This window comes from Danio rerio, chromosome 25, assembly GCF_049306965.1.
Source record: "Danio rerio strain Tuebingen ecotype United States chromosome 25, GRCz12tu, whole genome shotgun sequence".
In the NCBI taxonomy this organism is placed as follows: domain Eukaryota; kingdom Metazoa; phylum Chordata; class Actinopteri; order Cypriniformes; family Danionidae; genus Danio; species Danio rerio.
The window spans coordinates 21,610,320-21,634,651 of NC_133200.1; the positions used below are offsets into that span (position 1 = coordinate 21,610,320).

General features: G+C 37.0%; 1 protein-coding gene across 2 annotated transcripts; it reads right to left on the reverse strand.

Annotated features, from left to right (window-relative positions):
* Positions 1-336: 336 nt before the first annotated feature.
* Positions 337-23,980, reverse strand: kctd15a (potassium channel tetramerization domain containing 15a). 2 transcript variants are annotated; one of them, NM_001006012.2, is given in 5 exon segments: positions 337-2,723; positions 9,345-9,650; positions 18,677-18,821; positions 20,427-20,602; positions 23,512-23,980. In NM_001006012.2, coding segments are annotated over 5 exon segments (798 nt in total). In that variant the 5' UTR covers positions 23,524-23,980; the 3' UTR covers positions 337-2,564.
* Between the last annotated feature and the right edge of the window lie 352 nt (positions 23,981-24,332).

A 24,332-nucleotide genomic window follows, 5' to 3' on the forward strand; every position in this document is an offset into this window, starting at 1 on the left:
CATACAGGTAAGGATCTTAAAATCTTTCCTCTTTTTTTAGTTTTATCATTTTTTGAGTTTTTGACGTCAAATGAAAATTCACCCAATTTCCTAAATGCATGTTATTGGTAATTTATCCATACATTACGTTTTTTAGATCCACTCTATACATTTAGCAACCAATACACAGAACTACATCTCCACCCATTTATTTTTCTTAATAATATTTCATGCTATGTCCCTGCTTTTTTCTTAATATGTTACTACCCTAAAACTCTACTTTAGGCAGCAGAAATGTTGGCAGAATTTTCTTCTGTGTCATTTGTATCAACACATTCACATGCATGTTGTAAGCGGTTTAAAATAGGGGAAGAACTTCAACAATTTATTAAAAGTTCATTTATCAACACTGATTACAAAAAGAATGTGACAATTCGAATAAACACATGCCTGACATACCACTATGATTCATATCAATAATAATCCATTACAAAAAAAAGTTTTATTTAAATAATATACATTTGGACCGTACTGCAATATACATCTTGACACAACATCCATTAGAGCAGTATTTAAATTAAAGATTTAGGTAACATCTTCTCTGACCATCAATGCGCTGGAGACAAGATCGTCTTTGTAAATTGTCCATGAAATCAAAACCCAAAATGGCAGTTGCACGGCAGCGAAATGCATTCAGGAGGACCTGTGAAGCGTCTGTGAGCCTTTATGTACAATGTTTGAAAAACTGAACACGTAGCAGGAAAAAAAAAGTTGGCCATTTAAGACAACCAAATAGCATAACAAAATATCCATGACCCTTCCTTTTGAAATGACAAGGCCGAGAGCCTTAAAAAGCCATCTTATTAACTGTGTCTTTTTACAACACATTATGCAATTCAGTCTGTTTACAAGCCTGCCGAGTTAACCTTTCAAGTTTATTCTCCCTCAGTCTCTCTCCAAGTGGCTCTGATTGCGTTGTTTTGCTAAGGGAGAGTGAGCAAAAGAGATTGTGGGAAAGTGACCTTAACTCCTGGAGAGACGTCTGACCCGTAGCCCCTCAGTCTCCAGGCCTCAAGGGGGCACAGTAATCCCCTTCATCTCCGGTCCAAGCAGTGCCCCCTGAAAGTGCTGCATTCATTAACTATCTGACTAATCTCATTGCTTTCATCAAGCAAGTTGTCTTGGACGCACACGTCATTTAATTTGTAACACAGACCAACTTGTAGGAGCTGTCTATGCAACTGATTCTGCCGTCTTAAGCCCACTGTTAATGTCTCCTCTAATTTTAAAACCACTGGTTCAAATTCTACTTTGAGCAGGAGAGTAGAAACAATGGGGTTATGTTGGTGCCGTGACCCAGATGTGTTTTTGGGGGCACTGTAACAGTGGTGAACTAGAAGGAGCTGTGTGATTAGACTTACTTTCCTTGCTTCAAGAGACCCCACTTGTTACTCTTGCCACTTACCAAGATAAAAATGCTGGTTCAGTCTCACCTGGACTAGTAGATTTGAAGCAGAGGAGTAATAGTGGTGCCGTGACCCAGATGGGAATGAGGTTTGGGGGAGTAATGGAAATCAACTTTACTCCTTTGATCTCCAGAGATGAACAAAGATGCTAAAAACCAGCAAGTCGCTAGTTAGTGTAGAGAAACACTGGTTTGGATCTAGCTCGGGGCAGGGGGAGCATGTGGGACCAAAGGGGTTACATATCTAAACATATTTGCTTGTAATTGTTCACTTAAATCTTATATAATCACTGGTATTAACTGGTACATTCAGGGCTAGTCGTGAAAACAAAATGGGCACCCAAAAGAAAGTTGCCATCAGAAAAGCTCTTCCATATGAGTCCAGGTTTCCCTTTAGACATGCTCGAATAAAAAGCCTCTTTGCCCAGCACTGAATGCATTAGCAGACTGTCCGCTGTAGCCTCAAGTCAAAGCCTCTACACGGCCAACTCCAGACCGCACTTACAACCAAATGACTTCTGAGAACTGCTCTCATATCCTTCATGTAGCGAGACAACAGCAATAAACCTGTAGGTCATAAAAGAACTGATTTACATAGATGAGACTGGAAAATGAGAACATTAGATATCGAGATTAAAAATGGATCAGAGTACAGACTTTGTATTTCGTAGTTAATTTTGCCCCAGAGCTTGGAGATCTGACTGGTGCATCATTTGAAAGTGTTCTAGCTGGAAGGTGAATTTGCCACAAACACAACTTCCTTGTAGAGTTCCTCTTTTTGCGCGCACAAACAACGGCGAAGTTATGACATGGTTCTTCTGTACTGTGGAAATAGAGATCAGTGAATGCATTTTTCATGACTGGAGCCGGAAAGTTCAACTCGAGGTCAGTAGCTGAAAAGCCATCCTGTGACTCGCTTGGATTTGTAAAGCATCTGTTGAAGGAGATTTGGGATCTTGGATGAAATTACTCGTACATTTACTAAGATTTCAGTCCTCTTTGAGTCCAAAGAGTTGAAGCAAACTTTTTCTGGCAAATTAAGTCTTCTGTTTGTCTGCTGACATTTTTTTTTTTTTTTTCGAAAGCAGACTGAGGTGTTCATGGTTGGTGCCAAAGCTGGCTAGTCCAGAGGCTCCTGTTTTATCCTGATGGGTGTGTGGCTGGTCTGACACCGTCTGTCCTCCCGACTCAGGATGTACTCGCTGAACTGGGAGGAATCCACGCCTCCGCCGCATGACGCCACCATGCTGAAGCCTTTCTGAAACAGTCTCTCCAGGACCTAGGACAAACCAAGGAAAAATTTATGGATACTGTTATGACTACAAAAATGAGAATCTCAGTACTTTAAATAGTTGAACCATGGCATCAACAACACAAACACTCTTTATGCTACCGTATCACCACATCATAATGTTCCTTCAAGACAAATCTCAAACCCCAAAACCTTGAAACCCTCTCTCCAGAAGATATTTTGATATTATGTTCACATTAAGGATTAAATCCATTTACTCAACTCCATCAGCATTTCGCTTGATTGTGGGAAAATGGCACAGCCCTTTTGCAAGAGTTTCTCCAGGACCTAAGAGAAACCAGGATTGTTTTTCATTATTTTGAGATTTTTTTCTTTTTTATAACTTCTACTAATGCTAATATTATCGTTTCTTTTAATTGCTTCAAGGTGGCGCGAGACTAAACTTGTTTGGCCTCTCAAGGACCTGAGGAAAACTACAGGACTTTTGACAACAATTTGAATTAAATTAGACAATTTATCCTGTCCTGTTAATCATTACATAACCACGTCAAGATGGAAACTATTTTCGACATAAAATAAATCTTGAGTATTTTTAAGATAGCATTTTCTAAAAAACAAACATGTTAATATATTAGTAAAATTTCATTAAGATGCCACAAGGACTAAACTCTTTCGTAAAGGACCCTAAGAAAAACCAAGGGATTTTTTGCAATATTATTCCCTAAAAAAACACCAAAGCCCTATTTAGGCTACTCTATACATAATTACATCAAGATACCAAACTAATTAAATCAGGATAGCAACAGTCTATTCAGTACCTACATGCAACCAGGGAAATTTATATACAGTTTCTTATATTTTAAGATCATTTTTTCATCAAGTAAACTCATGCTACTCTAATCATACCTCAATTAATTGTATCAAGACAGCACAAGACCAAACCCTTTTAATCTCTCCAGCATCAAAGAGAAACTAGAGGACTTTATGGACTTTTTTTTCAGGTCAACATTTTATGCTCCTTTTTGCATCTCCATCAAATTATCAACCTAAGTACACCAAGATTACACTTGTATAAATGGCACACTTTTCCAACAAGAAAAAGGTCTCGAAGCAGGGGACACATTTTTCACTAATCTTGTCTCCATCTCAGAGATGCCCAAAGTTGGCCCGTTGTTACCTTTGATTTGGCCCACCATCTCATCTGAGAGGAGAAGTGAGTATGATAGAGACAAACACCTTTAACAGAAAGATCGTCATTTCTAATTTGATGTAATTTTGTTTGTTTGTTTTATTGCTGAGCTACAAAAAAAGCAAACTGAAATTAAAAATTTCGGCAAAATATTGTAAATGAATCTAATTTTTTTTAAAATGTAAATACTGTCTCTCGACGGATAGAGGACTATGCAGAAGACGTCGGCAAACAAACCAAGGTAAAAACAAGTGTATTTCTGTTATAAATGAAATTGTTTTTATTGTAATATGTACATTGTTAAATTTAATCAAAACCTCTATTGTTAATATCAAGCAATGTTTTTTAGTCATTTCTAAACTGATAAATAAACTAAGAAATTACCCAACTTTATTTACCTTCGGCCCACTAGCCTCCATCAAGTTTGGTTTTTGGCCCCTCACAAGAACTAGTTTGGGCACCCCTGCTCTATCTGCACTTCATCTTACTGCATCAAAACAGCACTTAAATGGCCTCTCCAGAACCTGAGAGAAACCAGCAGTGTTTGTCAGTGAGCAAGTTTTCCGTCAAATATGAAAAACTCGGTCCAAGTTTCTATTTTTTTTCCAAGTAAACTCCTATTTATGCCACTCTATCAGCACTTCACATAGTTGCATCAAGACGCATTTAAAATGTGCAATCTCAGTAACAGTGCTATCAACAACTTCACGCTTGCATTACCCCTCAGACGTTTCTCACTCCAGACCATCCACGCGGGATGAGAAGGAGCGAGCAGACATCCCCTGGGCTGTTTACAGGGGTTTGATGCAGAGTCAAATGAGAATAGGCTCCCCCACTGACAGCCCACACTGAAGCCGCCCGACTCTTTCATTACGAACCCAATACACACAATCTCAGCTACTGTCAGAGATCCCTCACCGAGAGCCGTCTCTGGGCGGCCGCTGTCACTGTCATTCCCGCCGCCATCGCCGCAAAAAGCCAACGAAATGTTTTATCTGTTGGAGCGCTTGTAGATTTTTTTGAAATTCAATACATGCAGCCTTGAGTATTCACTTACTCCTGCACTTCTTTCAAGTGTGCTTCACATGAAAATGAAAGTTCTGGCTCGGGGCTACAGAGCCAGATAAAAGTCCCTCCGCAAAAAAAAAAAAAAAAGGAGAGAGAAGACGAAGGAATCAGTTGAACTGCGCAGGGCCTGAGAAAAAAATGTCCACCCTTATCCTCACTTTGGAAGTTGAGACTGCAGAGAAACTTGTAGAGGAAATGAACACTTCTTATGACTTACGTACAGATGAGGTATGAAAGACATCCGTAGATGATTCAAGGGCCTACCCTGCACAAAGAAAGATTGCGTCTTGGTGCATCTTTTCAAGAACACGTATCTCCGTTAAGACGCATGGTAGCTTTTGGTTGCATCAGTGTTACAGAAGCAACTTTTAATACGAGAATCGTTCAACTTTGAAGTTCTTCATCTTATGTGATTTTGTAACTTTTTTTCCCAGTTGGATTATATTTAAACATCCTCACCCTTGAAGAAAAGAAGATATTTTGAAAAACTGTGTTCCTGAGGTGTCCGCTAATGCCAAGTTTAGACTGCAGGATTTTCAAAGTAGACATGTCAAAGATGTTTTCACACTGCGTGACTATCTGGGCTAGCGTTTTGTCGCTGCTTTTTTTACACTGCAAGATGGATCGGCGACAGGGGGTTTCACACTGTATGGCTTTACAATAGGAAGAATCGCCAACAACTTTCTCAGTCCGCAAACTAGCCTACGTCTCTCACAACCAAACACACGTGAAAAGCGTCATGAAAACAACACAATGTCATGTAGAATATCTTTTGTTACTAACTACAAATTGAGAAAGAAGCCTTTAGTGGAGTAGAAAATGTACCTCACCTGGCCTTTGAAAGGGAATTGGGAATCTCTCAACTTTTTTCAGATAAAAATAGTTCAGATAACATGTCAAACCCACATGGGTGCTCCTGCCAGATTTACATTAGTTTTTCTTCCATTTCTTTGGTCCAAATAGCCAGATAAGAGACCCTTTTAACGTTTCCCGCTGGCCTGTAGATACCCACACTAGTGGATGCCACTCTCATTGGCTGTAGGTAATCGCAGAAGTTATTTTCAGTCAGAACTCATTTTTTACAGTATGGTTTTGTATTGCAGACAGATTCAGATATTTATGACTGGTGTTAGCGACTCATGTGCGATTCTCTCAGATGGCATCTGATTGTTACTCATGTGAATGAGCACAGATTTACCTTTGATTTTAGGCTTTTGTCTGCGATTTCTAAAAAATTGTTGCCAATTTCTCTAAAACCACGGCGAGTCAAAATCTGGGCTAAAATTATCCAGTCTGAACTCGGCAGAACCCACTTTTTAAGACCCCAACTGGCTTCCATTCCAAGTACTGTGTGTTTGAGTTAACAAACGTAAATTCTTGGCCGACTATTTGTTTAATTTGTATTTAATCCAAGTAGTTAATAAGATACATCCTTTTCGAGAGCTGTTAGTAAAGCCATTTGAATATATGTGTGTGTGTGTACATCTCTCTCTCTCTCTCTCTCTCTCTCTCTCTCTCTCTCTCTCTCTATATATATATATATATATATATATATATATATATATATATATATATATATATATATATATATATGGTGTCACAAGCCTCTCAAGTATTCATGCGTTGATAACTGAAGGCTTATGATTTTGACATTACACTCACTGCGCTGATGGTTGCATCACTTACTAACTTTCTTACAGTAAACGGCTACAATTTCTTGGCAACAAAGTCTCTCTCTCTCTCTCTCTCTCTCTCTTTCTCTCTCTCTCTCTCTCTCTTCTGTCTTTTTCCACATCTCTCGTCCTCTGTCATTTCCCTCTGATCTACCTTCTCATATTTCATAGGTGGGTTTTCTTAAACACCCAAGATGTGCGACAAAGACACCCCTTTAAAATGATTTAGTGTGCGAAAGTGCGAGGGGAAAAAAAGGTGTCATCAGACACACTAATTAGTTATACAGCAAGTCAATTAGGCGTGTGTAAAAAAGTAGCGTAAACCAGTTTAGGTTGTTCAAAGAAACCAAAGTACAGTATTAAAAATGTAGCATGTGTGTTTAAAACGCTCGAGGCGCAGAAATGTTGGAGCACTTTTTCAAACGGAGAGATTTGTCTTAAGGATGAGTTAAAAATAAATTATGCATATCATTTCCCTCTCTTCTCCTCGGTTTCATGACTACATATTCCCCACATTAGCATCGCCTCCAGGATTCTAGGTACCGGACATTATAAAAATGCGCTAGGATGTGTGACTTGTTTTAGCGCCTCTAAACTGTGGCGCATGTAAGAAGATGGAATGGGGCAGAACTGCATCTTCCCTGCTGTGGAGCTACACCTTTATCCACACCTGCCTATCACATCTTTCACCCTCTCTGCTTGTTGGCAGGCAGCAGGCAATCTGCTTCCAAGGCACATCAGCACAGCATGCTCGATATCAAAAGTCCATGTTTAAACTTTAAAGTTGATGCTGAGCTCATTAATGCGGCAAAATAGGTGAGGCTATTTTTGCCTGGTATTAAGCCTCATTCACACTACACCTATAGCTCTCGGTGGCGACCTGCTGCAAACACAGGTCTGTGTAGGTAACAGCATGGAGAATACAACCGGCCTCTCTACGCCTGAGCTCTACTGGTGCTCCCATTGGCTGTCGCTCAAGAAAGTAGCTCTTCATTTGCATAAAGTTGAAGAAACGCCCACCTGGACCTCAACTGTCGCTTTCGTAGACAAAGGGTCGCCGGAAGTCTCTCACTCTCCTTTGAGATGAACGGTCAATTGTTCCGTTGCTTTGCCGCTACGAGGTGCTCGTAATGTGAATGAGGCTTTACTTTATTTCCAGTGACGTGATTATAAATCACCCAATCGCATATCCTCACACACATGCTATGTGTTGTTCGGGCAGTATGTGTAGCAGTTTTGTAGCTGTTTCAACAAATTCTACCACATGAGGGTAACAATGGCAATCCAGTCATAGAAGTTTTGACTACAGTACCTTTGGAAGTGATCAAAAATGAACATTTTAGAGCCTTTACAACTTCATTAAGCCACAGTCATGCTGAATTCATATGCATGCGAAACGCAATGCTCATAGGACATGTGAAACTTCTAAAGTTCCAGCTTGGTGAACTGTGGTCAATTTCCATCACTTTAGTGTTTAAGACCAAAAATATGAAATAGACATCAGAAATATTGAGCAATCACTCATTTTAGCAGTGTCACATCATCTTGTTTTATCCAGCACTTTCGTTTTATCCAACCGAATTTCGTATACTCAGACTCTAGTATGTAACTCAAAGATAATTCAGCTTTGTATTTATACAATACAAATTGAGTAGTTACTGTCATGTGATGTGCGTTTGACAGGAAGGACTGTACCTCGCATGTTTTAATACAGATTACAAAACCAAAAAACTTTTGTTTTCAAGTGTTTGTTAATTTAAAAGCACAGATTTAAAGCTTCATTTCGATATATTACTCATGTCTGTGAATCAAGTATTTACTGAGATTTCAGTGTCTTTGTTGATCACAAAAACTATTGTAAAAGCAAACGTCAGGTCCAAGCTTTTCCCCTGCAGAAACGGCAGTCTATATTGATCTCTGATTGGCTCCCGTACAAGAGTTAGGGTTTCATTCGACATATTGACTCTTACACTTTTCCCCATTTAAAACTATACCAGTGACACGTCTTGTGTATTCTGTAGTCTTTGTTAGTAGTTATAAAGTATGATCTTATTCTACTCAAAACCTAAGCCAAACTTCTACTTTACTTACTATTAATAAACAGCTAATTAGTAGTTAATTAAACTAGTAGTGTTAGTTAATGGTTTAATACCTTGAATTGCGACCTAAACCAAAGTGTTACCATATTTCTTTGACCCATGCAATAGTTAAAAGTCAGATTATTAAAAAAGTATTGTTTTTATTAAGAAATAATGCATTCATTTGATCTAAAGTGATACAAAATACTTTCATTTTAAATTACGCTTTTCAATTTTTTTACTATTGATTTTAAGAAGAAATGTTTCTTGAGCATCAAATCAGCATATGTGACCCTGGACCACAAAAAACTAGTCACAAGTGTTTTTTTTTATTTATTTTTTTACAGTTAATACATAAAATTTGATTGATGTATTTTCTGAAAGTTGAATAAATACTGTTTTATGTTTGGTTTAGAAGGACTATGTTTGACTAGGATATTTTGAATCAGCATGCATATTACTAATTAAAAAGTTTTATAAATTTAATCAATAACATTTTGGACATAGATTAAGTTTACAGATGAAATAAAAAATATAATCAAATAAATACAGATTATTTTTCAGATAATCTTAATACAAAATTGAGATTGAAAAGGAACTGATAATCAGATACTGCTGTTACTAACTGACATTGCTTTACCTGCACAGAGTTGAGTCTGCAGTAGCCATTCAGTGGGAAGCGAATAACATGGGTCGGGTCCTGGTTCCAGCCGGCGTTGACTGAATTGCACATGACGTCTCCTGTCTCTGGGAAAATCTCCTCTATAAGAGACTTGTCTCCACTGACAGCAATCCTCTCGCCCAGGTCAGGAGTCACCCGCACCACCAGGCACTCGCAGGGCTGAGCCGACCGCCGCTGCTCCCGCTCCTGCTTCCAGCGCTCTAGCTCTTTCACCATGGGCGTCAGCTGGTAATAGCGAGCCTCCTCGTACAGCAGCTGGAACTCCTGCAGGAACAGCATATGTAAGTCAATGTGGGATTGAAAAAGTATGGAGGGATGAATGAATGAACATGAAAAACAAACACAACTCGTACAGCAAATCGGTCAATGATTAAATGAATGTACGAGATATTACAATGCAGAACAATGTGAATGAATGAGCAGTCTTCAACTTAAATTCATTAGAAATTAAATAACACCCTAAGAAAATTAAGGAACGCTCAAAACAACTTTGGAAACAAATCAGCAAATAAATGCACAAGCAAATTTTTGAATGAGTAAGCAGGGTGAAAACTGTATTATAAATATCGGACTAAAAAACAACTCAAGTGAGCGATTGAGTGAACAAACTAACAATTGCGAATAAAACAACTGAATAGACAAGCAAATAATCAAGTGAATTACAAACAAACAAGCATCCACCATGTGAGTAAACATTTTTTTGTATTTTAATTTATTTATTTATTTTGGTCATGGTAATTGGTCGAAACCGAGTACCGATTCTGATGCTTCAAGCTTTATATAACTGTACCATTGCATAAAGCACCTATTTCATTCAAGTATGATACTTACTGTAGGTAAGTAACCTAAGCTAAGAGTGTGTTCAATCCTAAACTAAGAGAACCTAAATTAAGAATGTTGCATATAATTCCTTAAACATTTATCTTATAACCGTTTAGTGTAAACGCAACATCATGGTCAGACGCAGCTTTACAAAAAAAATAATTAATAAATAAAACATAAAAACGTTTTATGAGAAAAAAATGCGCACCTATAAATCCATTACTTATTTACTAAAATGAAATGGGTCAATTCAAGTATATAGAGGTTATAAAACCTTATAGAAGTTATAAAAAAATACATTATATAAGTGTTTTTATTTTGTATGTTTCCAGCTAGGTTATAGTGAACTTGCAATGTTGTGAAAAACAGAACTTCCTCATAAGCAATCGCACTTGTGATCGGTTCATGAGATTGGCCAGATCAGCAAAAAAGTCATGAATTGTGATTATCGGCTGATACCCATCTTCGACCGATCTATTGGAGCATCCCTTCGGCACAGACCACAGAAATTTGAGTAAGCAAACAAACTACAGAGTAAACAAACTTGTGAATAAATTAATGAAAAAGGAAAAAAGTTTGAGCACAAGCAAATGTACAAACATAACAGACAAAAATCTAATAAATAAATGTAAACAAATGACCAGCAGCACGCAAATCAGTGAACAACAGATGATTAGACAAAAAAAAAAAAACAATTCTTTCAGATTGAGCAAACAAACGCACAAACAAACAAATGGACAACAAATTTTGTACCACATTAAATTGGTCAAAGAAATGAACTAATGGACAAACAAACTGCCCATTAAACAAGCAAACAAACAAACTTACTATAAAATGAGTGAACATTTAGACAAACAACTCATAAAAACAAATAAAAAAAATAGACTTCAGATTTTTGGTATAACTTTATAAATCCATTAGGAATGACACATTAGATTTATAGAAATATAATTGAATTCAATTTCCCCCACTAGCATAACACGTTACAAGGAAGAAAAAAAGAAAGAAATGAAAGCAGGAATTTAAACCCCTACACTAATCAAGCACTGTGCGTTTGAGAGCACATGTCGTTTAGCATTTCGCATGAACCGAGCCCAACACATGGAGCAGTTCTGCCCATCTGACCCGTCTTCATCCAGGGCTGGGTGAGGGGAGGAGGGCGGGGGGTTGGCCCCGCGGGTCTCCCCTCGCTCACAGACTCTCTGGTCGGAAAGCACAGATTGCTGCCTCTGCCTGAGGCGTCTCTCAGCCTCCAGCACATTTACCCCGCTTACACTCGCCTTTCATTCACCACTAAAGCAGATGGCAACGCGCCTCAGTCCTGCTATTACAAACACTGCAAAAACTCCAAATAATTCCAATATAGACATGCTGGAATAGGCATACGGAGGGAAATAAATGATAAAGCTAAGATAGTGTTGTTTGTGTTACATAAATGCTGATTTATGCTGCAATTCGGGTCTGTGTGAGCTTTAGATTTATGAGAATTATTATATATAATGTGTGTACATATGTATAAAATATAAATAAAATTTCACATTATCATTAATCTGACTTGAAATAAAAGTTATTCTAAGTACTACAATCTTTTAATCTATACAAACATGGCAAAAATAGTCAACTGTGAAATCTTTAGATAAAATGAAAGTGAAAACAACTCAAAATATTAACAAAATGGTGCTCAAGTGAGCATGTGTGTGTATCATTATTATTTAGTTTGGTGTTATATTTATTTTAGATATTATATGATTTAATAATATATAAAAATTGTGCAAACTCTATGTATATATACCTCTACATATAGGTAAATCTGTTATCTACCACTTTTTATTAAAAGAATAATAATAATGATCTGAAAATTATGTGAAAACTTCCTGGGGTCTCAGAATGCCTAAACCTGAGCTAATATTTTTCACGCATTCAGAAGGTTTGATGGATGTTCTCAAGTTACAGTTTTGCCAGCTCTCATTAGATTAGGAAAAGTCAAGAAGAATTAACCTGACACTTCAATGTTAATGTTTCTCGAGATATTAAAAGTGCCTTAGGGTCTCTCAGACCCCAAACACAAGGGTTAAAACCAACCCCTCTGATACCTTTCTTCAGTTGTGTGCCTGGTGGCCGAGAGAGATACAGCTTGGATCCGGACCCTCTTCATCCCCACCCTGTAAAACTACTCATTCCACTGCAGGCTACGCCACGGAGAACAATAGCACCGACCATCTCAGACACAACGCTCTTTTACAATTACCACAAGAAAAGGAGTTGTTTTCTTACCCACACCCCTCCCTCACGCTCTCCCCTTTATTCCCTATGTTCCTTTCTTTAGCCCATACTGGTGCTGACAACATGGATACAGAGACTTTAGGCCTTCGGGCTCTTGCTAATTCAAAGAAAAACAAGCTCCGCTTCTTTCCCAGGTCTGCAGTGAAGGCTGGGTATGTTTTAACAGGGCTCCTTCTGTGACTCACTTTTGGGAAAGAGAATGTAAAAGCAACGTCCCACAGAAGAACACATTTCGTCTTTAGGCCATATCCATATGGACAAATGAAGCTGGATGCGCTGCACGCCTTTCAAAAGCAAACTCTTCTAGAAGAACAAATTAAGACGATGAGCTGGGTCTTTAGGTGCAGTCGCATGTTGTTGTTCTGTGCCATTTTGTGGGCGAAATACAGTCGTTGGAAACGCAGCGTGTGGGATTGAGAGTTTGACATGAGGGCGAAAAGTACAGAGAGCAGATTTCACTTGCGCTCAACTTGGTTTTGCCAATTTTTAAAAATCGAGTCATTCCAGTAGGAATTGGAATCAATGCGATAGAGTTTCACATGATGGTTAAAAGATCGCACTGATTTTGCATTAGTTCAAGCTGGTAATGCAGATTCATGAAATATAGTCATTCCTGCAGTAATTTGAGAGATTTTAAGTTTTAATGAAGTCATAAGGTTCACCAGGCAGATTTAACCAAACAGATTTTGCTATGTTTAAAAGTCCCATGAAGTGCTTTGAAATGTACATTATTTTATTCGATGTTTGACTTAATCTCAACTTGACAACAAAAATGAAGCACAGAAAATAGTGTTGTTTGTCTCATAGCTCTGCAAATTGAGTGATTGAGCTCAAGCGCATCAAAAGAAAAGCGCCTTAAAGGGCAGAGGCATTTCAGATACTAGAGAACATTTTATTGGTCAATATTTGACAAGAGACTGAAGGCGGAAGTGACAAACTGCACAACAATATCCTCCAGGTAAAATTTACTCCAATTATATGTTATTTGGTCCCTCTCTAAATTGAGTTAAAGTTACTCAAGTTAATGAGATAAAAGATTAATTAGGTGGTGGTTGAGCACTGATGATGAACACCTTCTGTTAATAAGTGGAAACACAGAAGAAAAACACAAAACTACAACTGACTTGAGTCATAGCCTTAGATGAAATCAGTTGAAAATATAATTAATTGAATCTCTCAAAATCTCAGCAGAAGATCATTAAGCAACTCCACAAACAGCAGCTTTACTTGTTACCAACCTGTTTGCCTTTAATTAAAGAGGGACCAAATACTCTCTGGACTGAGTAAATTTTACTGTGTGCAAACTTTGGGTGTTTGTAATGGAATGTATTTATGTAGTGCATTTATGGCCATACATTTAAAGCACTTCACAATCATTAGAGGGGGTCTCTTCACACCTCAACCAGTGTGCAGCATCCATATGTATGATGCGATGACAGCCACAGGACAATGGCACAGGTGTTCTCTCTACACACCAGCTATTGGTGGAGTGGAGAGACAGAGCCAACTCTGTGGATGGGGATGATTGGGAGGCAATGATGGGTAGGGGCCGATGGAAGGAATTTGGCCAAAACACCAGGGTTACACCGCTACTATTTACGAGAAATGACATGGTATTTTTAATGACCTCAGAGAGTCAAGACTTCGGTTTAACTTCTCATCCGAAAGTCGGTGCTCACTGACAGTATAGTGTCTCTTGCTGGCCTCACTTAAAACAGCAACCTAGTTTTCCCATGTGTTCTCCCATCCAGGTACTAACCAGGCTCAGCCCTGCTTAGCTTCAGTGAGTAACCGCTTTTAAACTTTAATATTTTCTAAATATAACTAGCATATAGATATCCTTAAAACTCACAGACTGAAACTAGCATCTAAAAAGCTTTACTTTCATTTCACGAGACATTTAATTTATTCAGGCAAATTCACAAAATCCAGACTACCCAAAAGGAGTGGTGCGATTATAAGAGTTTCACATGAGGGCAAAAAAGTTCAAGATGATCAATCAAATCTGCAAAATCCCAATTATTCCAATGATTAGGCCTCTTGTGAAATTGAAAATCTTTTCTGAGTATTTCCCAACTGCTGTTTAATAGGGGAATTTTTTTACAATATAAAAAAAGACAATTTCTTTTCTTTTTGCCATGATGGCAGTACCTAATGGTATTCCAAGATACTAGTATTCAGCTGTTTAGTGCACTTCTCATATAATTCATGTTTATTTCTACATTGCTTTTATAATGTACATTGTGTCAAAGCAGCTTAACATAGAAGTTAAAGCTGAAACTGTGTCAGTCCAGTTTTCAGAGTTAAAGTTCAGCTTACAGAGTTCAGTCATGAAAAACCTGGAAAAGCCATGGAATTTTTGCCTGAAAGTTTTGGAAAAACAGAAAAACCCACAAAATTTTGGAAAAGTCATGGAAAACAGATATCTGTATACTTGAATATAGGTTAGTTGTCCTTACTTCTTTTCTGTCTTTGGCCAATAACATACTTTCACATTATTAGTGCAGTGTAAGCCTTATCTAAATCAATTTTATATAGGTATAAATATAGTTTAAACTGAAGAGACATATATAGACATTGCATGAAACATTAGATCATGAAAATGGACTTGAAAGTCTTGGAAAAATCATGGAAAATTTATGGAATTTTAGTAGTAAAATGTGTATGAACCTGAGTTTTGTTCAGTTCAGTGTGGTTTAAATTTCACTGCTGGAAGTCCAAACACTGAAGAGCAAACCCATCGATGTGTAGCTCCACAAGTCCCAAACCAAGCAAGCCAGTGGCAAGGAACAAACTTTACCAATTCATCATCTTGGAATTATAAGGTTCTATCTGCGTTCTCAATGATTTTGAGATATTGAGCTTTAAAATTTTTGCATTCCATGTAGATAACAGTATGTTTGTAACATTTATCAAAAGCCTTAAAACAACTTATAAAAAAAACATCCCATAATGTAAATAAAATGTCATTTAATTAGAATGTCAACAACAAAAAATGTCAGATAGAACCTTTTAATTCTAAGGTGACGAATTGACAAAAGTGAAGGGAAAAAAAACCTTGAGAGAAACCAGGCTCTGTTGAGAATGACCATTTCTCCTGTCTTTAAAGGCTAAACTGTGTTGATTAGGTGATTTAGGTAAATTAGCCAATTTGTTGGTCAACAATTGTTTGTTCTGTAGCCAATAGGAAAAATATCTATAAATACTGTTTTTATTCCAGCCAAAATAATAAAAACTTTCTCCACGAGGAGGTTTGGCCAGAGGAAAAATGGTCTTGCCCAACAGAGCCTGGTTTTTCTAGTTTTTTTTTCCTTACATCATCAATTGGTGAAGTTTGTTCCTTGCCACTGGCTTGCTTGGTTTGGTAATTGTGAAGCTGTGCATGGATGGATTTGCTCTTCAGTGTTTAGACTTTTAGCAGTGAAATTTAAACCACGATGAACTGAACTAAACTAAACTTCTACTCTGAAACCTGGATTTTACAAGAACTTCTATGTTAAGCGGCTTTGACACCATCTACATTGTAAAATTGCTACAAAAATAAACAAGCATTTAATTGAAGAAAAAATATTATAGAAAATACTGTGAAAATTTCCTTGCTCTGTTAAACAGCACTTAAACAGAAAATATTTTGTGACTGTAGAAATAGCTAAATGTTTTGTCAAATAGAGCTGCTGCTTTATATTTCTTTTATCAGTGTTTCTCAACCACGTTTCTAGAGGATCACCAGCTCTGCCATGTCTGCAAACACAACTGATTCATATCATCAACTCATTAGCTGAGACTGAAAGACCTGACAGACAAAAAAGACAGTTCCTCCAGGAACATGGGTGAGAAACACTGTATTATATTAGTATGTTAATATCTATTAAATTAAGGGAAGTTATTTTGTAGTCATTCTGGCTTTAAGTTGATTTATAGACTACAGAGCTGATCCCAGCACTGGCTAGCAGTGGTTGGGTTTTGGCGCTCTCTATCACAGGTCAGGACACGATGTGTTCTGATGGGCGAAATGTGAAAAGTTCAGCATAATGGGATCTAATGGTGTGCTTCTGTGCAGTTACATATTTTATGTGCTGTTATCAAACGGTCTCGCGCAGCAGAGGAAAGCTGCCCACGGAGCCTGAGGCTGCAATGACTAGTCTCACCCTAATTAATCCCATTGACACAAATACCTTTACCCATCTGATTTTTGACTGAGGCGGGAATAATACTTCACCAACTTATCTGCAGCCATTGAGAAAAAAAGACTCTCAGCTATGCGTGTTTGAAGTCAGAGAGTGTTTATTTCACACTATTTTGAGTCCATATTTAAACTTTACCTTAGGCGTTAGGGTTTATTCTTTTTCCATTCTGTTTTTCGTTTATTTTGATTTGGTTTTGATATGTTTGAAATTCCAAGGCCAATTAGTATGTAATGACATTTTCAATAATAATATTTATACACTTTATTTCTGTTGGCAATATTCATTTTGTATTTTATTGGTATAATTTGATGTTTTATATTATATTATTATAAACTATTATATAATTTTTTTATATACTATTATTATATTATATTATTATATACCATGCTATTATATTATATTATATTATATTATATTATATTATATTATATTATATTATATATTTATGCTGCAGATAAGTGTGTCTGAATTAACTACATTTAAAGTAAAAAGTAATCCCCAACATGTACACCAAGTGTGTTTGAAACTTTTTTTTAATTGCTTTATAATTTAACACTGTTAATGTACGAATTTGAAATGTACTAATATAGCTAATATATAACTATAAAAGCATAGTATAAATAATATTAGGCAAAATAAAAGTTATTATTAACTCTGTGTGTTTAAATGTTAACTTTTCCTTCAACTTTAGTTTGGTTGTATTTTATTTTGGAATTTGGTATTTTACTTGGTGTTATTTTTTAAACCAAGGTCAAAAGTTTTAATGCAAGAGAATTTGGCTAGACAACTTGTCTAAATGCCAGTCTTTTCCAATAAAAATATTAAGGAATTTCTCAGAAACAATGTCATACGACAAATATCTCAAGTTTGAGACATTTCATCTCCAGATGAACCCACTTTGTCAGAAGTGAATTTAAAATGGTAGAACAACATGAGTATTCAACAAACCTCCAGAAACATGTGCCATTTTTTAAAATACAGCTTATTCCAAACACATGGTGTGGACCTAATGTTAATTTGGTTGTTTATATTCATTATAGTTTTCTGTCTTCCATTAAAAACCCAAAATGATGTCCTAATTTACTCCTCCTAATTTACTCCTCCTCCCTGTACAAACCTATTTGAGTTTCTTTTTTATTTTTTCTACCACAAATCATGATGTTCTAATGAATGCTGGAAAAAAAATCTTTTTTTCTCTTTCTTCCTACTATGGTCCTCAATAGCTGTTTCCAGCTAACGATTTTTATACACATTTGGAAATATTAAATAGAAATTCTCAATGGAAATTTCAACATGCACATACATTCTGAAGCTAAATAAATTTTGAATAATATTGAAAAATATTGAATAGACTCCAGCATGCGCCTCAAAAAAGTCATGTGATTTTTTTTGAACACATCATGGGATAAAATAGAAATGATAGGACAGCATTAATGGATAAACCAGCCAACCAATCACACTGTAAATCATCTGAAATGTTGTTTTGGTCATTCTAAAATCCCTCAGCCAAAGTCTTTCATCAAAGTGGTTCAGTACTGTTACCCTCAAGAACCTTCTTGATCATCTGTGCTCCCAAAGAGTGATCTCATTCCACTAAAAACCGCTACGCATTCACTGAATTTCGTATTTCATGTAATTCATCATTTAAGAAAAAAGGCCCACAGTGGCTCCCTCTACTATAGCAAATTCCATTTGTGTTTTTGATATCTGGCGCCGGTTTATCAGGAAGTGTCGATTCTTGTTCCCTTGGACTCCTTGGATGGAAACAGTGCTTTATTAGCAAACGATTTATGCCATATTCCAACTTTACGCATAAACCTAATTAGCATTTTTGGATTGAAACATAGCTAATGGTGGCTTTTTTTAACAGAAGAAAAACAGTCTAAAACCACATGAGTGTGAGTCAATGTAAATCTCTTTAATGTGTTTGGAGCGGATTGATGTGATGCAAAAAAAATTTTGGACTTTAGTCATTTAGCATGGACTTGCGCAGATTACCTTAAAGTCCTCAGGAAGAAGCAGTTTGCTGGTTCTCAGGTAGCTCAGGATGTAGCGGAATATCTCTCCATCTCGGTCAATAAAGTAATGCTGCTTCAGACTGTCCAAAACAATCGGTTCGGTGCCGTTAAACAGACGACTGATTCTGAGGGGAGAAGATTGGAGATCAATGAATGTTCTTTGCTTAAATACACAACATAAAAATGTGAACTGAATATTTTTTTATGATAAGGCTCCATTAAAAGGATAGCACACCCAAAAAATGTTGATGTTATGAACAATCGTTGATTTCAGTGGTACACTGTAAAACCCAACAGTCAACTTTATCAAATGAAATGTGTGTAGTTCACTCAAAAATTACTGAAAGTGAATTCTACTCATTTGAAAAGAGTTTTTCAACTCAGTATTGAAGGTAATGAGTTAATTAAATACCTCATTACTCTAGCTTAAATGGAGTAAGTTCACAGTACTCGTATAGATTAGTTTTTTAACTCTCTTAGTTTTTTAAATGGTTTGTAGCTATCGGTTTCCTCAAATGGTTTGACTTGCCTTAACTTATTGGGTTTTACAGTGCTCATTTGGTTTGAGTTCTCTTCATTTATTGGGTTTTACTGTGCTCAAACTGCTTCATCTACTCAAATTGAGTAAATTCACAGTACTCATTAGGATTAGTTTTTGAACTTAAGTGATTTGTTGCAATTGGATTCCTCAAATGGTTTGAGTTACCTTCACATTTTGTGTTTTACAGTGTAGGAAGAACAAATACAGTGTTAAAGGTTACCGGTTTCTGTCTAAATATCTTCTTGTGTGTACAACAGAAGAAAGTCAGACAGTTTTGAAACAAGTAAATGATGACAGAAAATTCTGTTTTGCGTGAACTGTCCTTTTAATCTAAAGCATGATCAATACTTGTACAGCATTTAACAATAATAATCATACAATCAACATTATTCAAATCCAAAGTTTATTGACTGTTACCAATTTTCTCGTTAAAAAAACACCATGTTACATTTGAAATAAGTTGGAGAAGTTGATTATTTAACCTGATTTAATTGCTGGAATGAGGTCAAGCTTTTTGAATGATGTCGTCCGCTATTTCTGTTCTTGGGATAAATCGACTTTATCTTAGCGAAATGTTCTTATTTCATTCTCTCATCCTATTTCATTCCTCCATTCTTTCATTCTCTCTCTCTCTCTCTCTCTCTCATTCTGGAAACCGATGCAAAACACTTAATAAGAAAACCAATTCCCCCTTTTGTGCCTCGGGTGCTCCTTTTCTCATATGGTCTTGCCGTTCCCCCAGTTAGAATTTCACCATATAGCTTTAGGCAATCTTAGTTTTTCATCTCAGCTTCTTTTTTTTTCCCTCCAAAAAGCAATTAAAATGCTGCCTGCTTTTCACCCTCCCCCCATTTTCCTCTCCTCCCTCCTTCTCGTTGCTCTCTCGCTCCATATCCATTAATAAATCAGAGCGAGCCACGCTCTCTGCTAACCTGAACAGATGTGGCGAAGCTCTCTCGCGCTTTACCCAACACACACATGCTCTTTTCTAACAGGTGGCGTCCGTTTAACTCTCTTTATCAATGGCTGGCATTGATGCAGCAGGTAGCAATTGCATGACTCTACAAGTGGTCACAAAACATCTACTTTGAGTCATTTAAAAGTGCATACACAAAATGAAGCACAAAATTACAAGATATTTACGCAACACCACCCCCCCAAAAAATATTCAAACTTCGAGTCATCTTACCTGGAGTCTGGGTATTTGGTGAGGGTGGCCAAACTGCTGGTGTACATGTGTCCGCCTACGTCAATGTGGACTGGAGCGTTGGATTTAGTGAGCTGAGCCGGCAGTGGGATTCCCTGAGCGGCCAGAGGAGACACTGGGGACCGGGTCAAAGACAGCCGAGACATACTCCTTCCCTCCTGTACAAACAGCACAGTGTCAAATAAACAGCTGCCGGTTGAGTCTCCGAGATCTGAGGTGTGACTCTGGCCTGCAAACACGCTGGAGATCACTTCCACATCTTCCCTTAAATTGGGTTTTTTACCTTAAGAATTAGCACCACAAGTCTAATTAAGAAAATTTGCCTGCCGTTTTTTCCCCCCTCCTCCTTTTTTCATAGAACCGGAGGGAAGAAATGGAGTGATGCTTATTAGCGAGCACGAAAGCAAGAGAGGAGGAGAGAGAGAGAGAGAGAGAGAGAGGGATGGATGGATCCTAGTACTGTAGGTGTCTACCTTCAGGGAAAGAGAGGGGGAAAAGTGTAAACTCCTAATTAAAGATATTGGGTGAACATGTGAGACGCAAAACACCTCTTCTCCAACAGCTTTCTGTAAAAGTTTCTGCGAATCAACATTTTGAAACCAAAAACGAGGATAAATAAGACTTGTTTTCCCATAAGGCCAAGTATTACAATCTAACGGTGTTAAAAAGTTACTATGTAACATTTAAAAACTTTACATTTAATTAGAGAGTGAGCATCATGCTTGACTGCTGTTGTGGCATGAATCAACCTTTTGTTTGGAGAAATGAACAATCCTGCCTAAACAGATGGTTAAAGTCCCATTTCTGGAAGCACAATGCCTGGAGCAAAGTCTGCCCATAGTTGTACGTCAAAGACTTGTGGACTGTGTCTAAGCCTTTAGATTTATCTATGAAAGGCCAAATAATGTAAATGTATCCATGTTTTAGCTATAGTTGCATTTAAAGCTACTGAAATTAATAAGTTTAATAATATAAAGATATCTTAAAGACTTATTTTGAAACTAAACAGGATTTACTTACGAAAAAATGGACTCGCAGCATAACAGCTGACAAAATGTGTATTCAGTATGTTAGTGTTCATTCATTTGAATTATATTTGATTAAAATTCTGACTACCACCAAATAATTACATGGGAAAAATAGATTTTCAATTTCTTCTATGTGAAAACAAACAATCATAACAATCAAATGACTCTTAATTTGAGCTGGTTCTTATCATGAGTCACTTAAAAAGTCGAATTCATCGTATTTGTTGGTCAACAAATGATTTCTGACCTGAATAGCAGTGTCCAGAAAACTGACACACTTTTCACATTAGCCAAAAAACTGCTAATTTTATTTTGTATAAAGACATGAATGTTGGATAATTTTTATCAAATGTCATTAAAATGTTATTAAAATACTGTGAAACAATTTCAAGAATGCAAATTTCAAATGTTAAGATCCAAAAGACAAACAAAATGAAGCCCATGCATTCCAATGATGAACAAATGACTCTTATGAGTCGTTTTTTTAATGAGTCACGCAAATCTGTTGAATTCTTAACTGAATGAAAAGTTTGTTCATAAAAATCAATATTAATAATACTTGAACACTACGTTAATAATAAGCTACAATATTAGCTAAACATTTTCAATTGCATCTAAAACATCAGGTTTTATTTTTTATTTTTTTGTATCCCACGTGTGAGCAATAAATCATTTTCAATTTGAACTTAAAAAATTGTCTACCAATAAATAAACATTTCAAATAAATTTCTTATAAATTACGAAAAATCAAACACAGCCTGACAGGTTGCCTGTAGCACAACTCTTATGAGCCAATTCTTTTAACGAATCACACAAAAGATTCATAACTTAGAATCAACGTGTCAAATTATTCAATGAATGAACGCTGAATTTGTCAAGAACGGTTTGAATCAACATCTCAGTCAATGAACTGCAGGTTATTATGGTTAGTTTAAGTGAAATTGAATAATAGAATTAATATATAAAATTTACATTTTTGTTACTAAAAAACATCAATTAATCTTCAGAGTCACGGCTAAAGACATTATATTAATTATAAAATTGTTTACAACTTTTACAAGGCTATATGTTTTAATTTGTCCTTATCCATTCGTTCCTATAAGACTATACTGCGCCACAGTAATAAGAAACCCATATTTCAAAAGCAGTAGCAGTTTAGAAAAACGAAGTAACGACTCCTGGGAGCCGAATCATTCAATGAGTCACTCAAAAGCCTCATAACTTGGAATCAGTCAAACACCAAATGCTTCATTCAATGAACAGACATTTTCAGAAAGGGTTGAATCAACAACTGACTAAAATACGAACTGCATTTTTAGTGAGTAATGTCTAATGTTATATATATATATATATATATATATATATATATATATATATATATATATATATATATATATATATATATATATATATATATATATATATATATATAACGCTTCAATAGTATGAACATCATGTCATGACTTGAAAAGCTAACTATTGATGTTTGTAGTGAAAAGGAATCTGCCGCTACGAGCGAGTGCAAAGTAAGATCTCATCAAAGTCCGAAATAATAGTTGATGATAACTGCGCCAGGTCTCAGGAGTGCGTAAAATAGCCCTACAACTCTATGTACCGCACTTCCTGTACGCAATGGGCATACAGTAGTGCTCTGACCTCTCATTGTATACCCAAATCAGCCCTCCCTGATCTAAAACTGCAAAAGCACGACACACTGAGAACGAATGCAATAAAGAGAAAAGACTCGAGAATTTGACAGAATCTGTACCGTACCGTTTCAAACATTTTAGGATGTCCGACGCAATCTGAGGAGGATTCTCCGATGAAGCTTGCTCGTCCTCTAGAAAGAACTTTTGGTAATATTTTCTCCAAGAGCTCTTCGTACAGAATCCGTTCGGAATCCAGCGGAAATCTAACGCCGGTGCGAACGCAGCGCTATATAGGTCGCTGTGGCTTTAAAAACTCGCCTAAAACACAGACTGCTATAGACACTTTCCACAAAAGCTACACAGGGGAGTCAGTCAAGGCTGCGTCCTTACCTTGGAAGACATAGCTGTAAATGTATCTTCAGCCCTCTTTAAAACATGAGATCGATGGTGGCGTGTCTTAGCCTCGCTTTTTTTCTTTCTTGCTCCTTTTTTGTTGAAGCGTGAGAGTGCGTTGAAGGCACAGCGTTCCAGCCCGAATAACAGAGGACAGCTGAACAAGAATTCTTGCTCAAGGCTCTCCAAACGCCCCGGGGCAGGATTAGGCTACAATTAGCTCAACCCTGCCTGAGCTGGGGCGAGTTACAAGAACAACATTTGATCTTGCTATTCGCATTTGGGAGGATGCGTATGTGTGTCTTTTCGTCGCATTTATCGTCATTTATTTATTCATCGTCTGAACAAAGATATGATGAGCGCGCGCGCGTGTGAGGATAACGGTTTACCTGTGTGCATGTCTTTGGCTAACCTTCAGTGGGAAAAAGAAGAAGGCTGTTGTATTAAACCACTTTACCCACAAAATATAGCCTACTGTATTTTCTAACTACGAACGTCTTTTTTGATTGATGTTTCTATTTTAATGGAAGAATTAATTTGCTTCCAAACGTGTCTCTCGGCGCCCTAATAATGTTCTGCTGGCCATGAAAACTAAATGACGTATATCGATATGCATTGTGCCTCTGCAAAGGCGCCCACACAACCGCCTCGGGCCAAACGCGCCATTTCAATTTTTGCGCGCGGCTAGATAGAGATGTCTGCCTCGATGGCACACAGATTTCAGGTGGAAAGACGGGCGCATTGTGCTGAAAAGGAAAGGCTTTAACAAAAAGCATATTTGACAGTTTTAGACCCTTTTAATACTACTCTCCATCTCT

Excerpts from the sequence above, each read along its gene's own strand:
- kctd15a (XM_005163052.4), bottom strand. Across the intron at positions 18,822-20,426 it reads ACCAAATACCCAGACTCCAG|AATCAGTCGTCTGTTTAACG; the intron begins GTAAGATGACTC and ends TTCTCCCCTCAG. Across the intron at positions 2,724-9,344 it reads GCAGACTCAACTCTGTGCAG|GTCCTGGAGAGACTGTTTCA; the intron begins GTAAAGCAATGT and ends GGTTTGTCCTAG.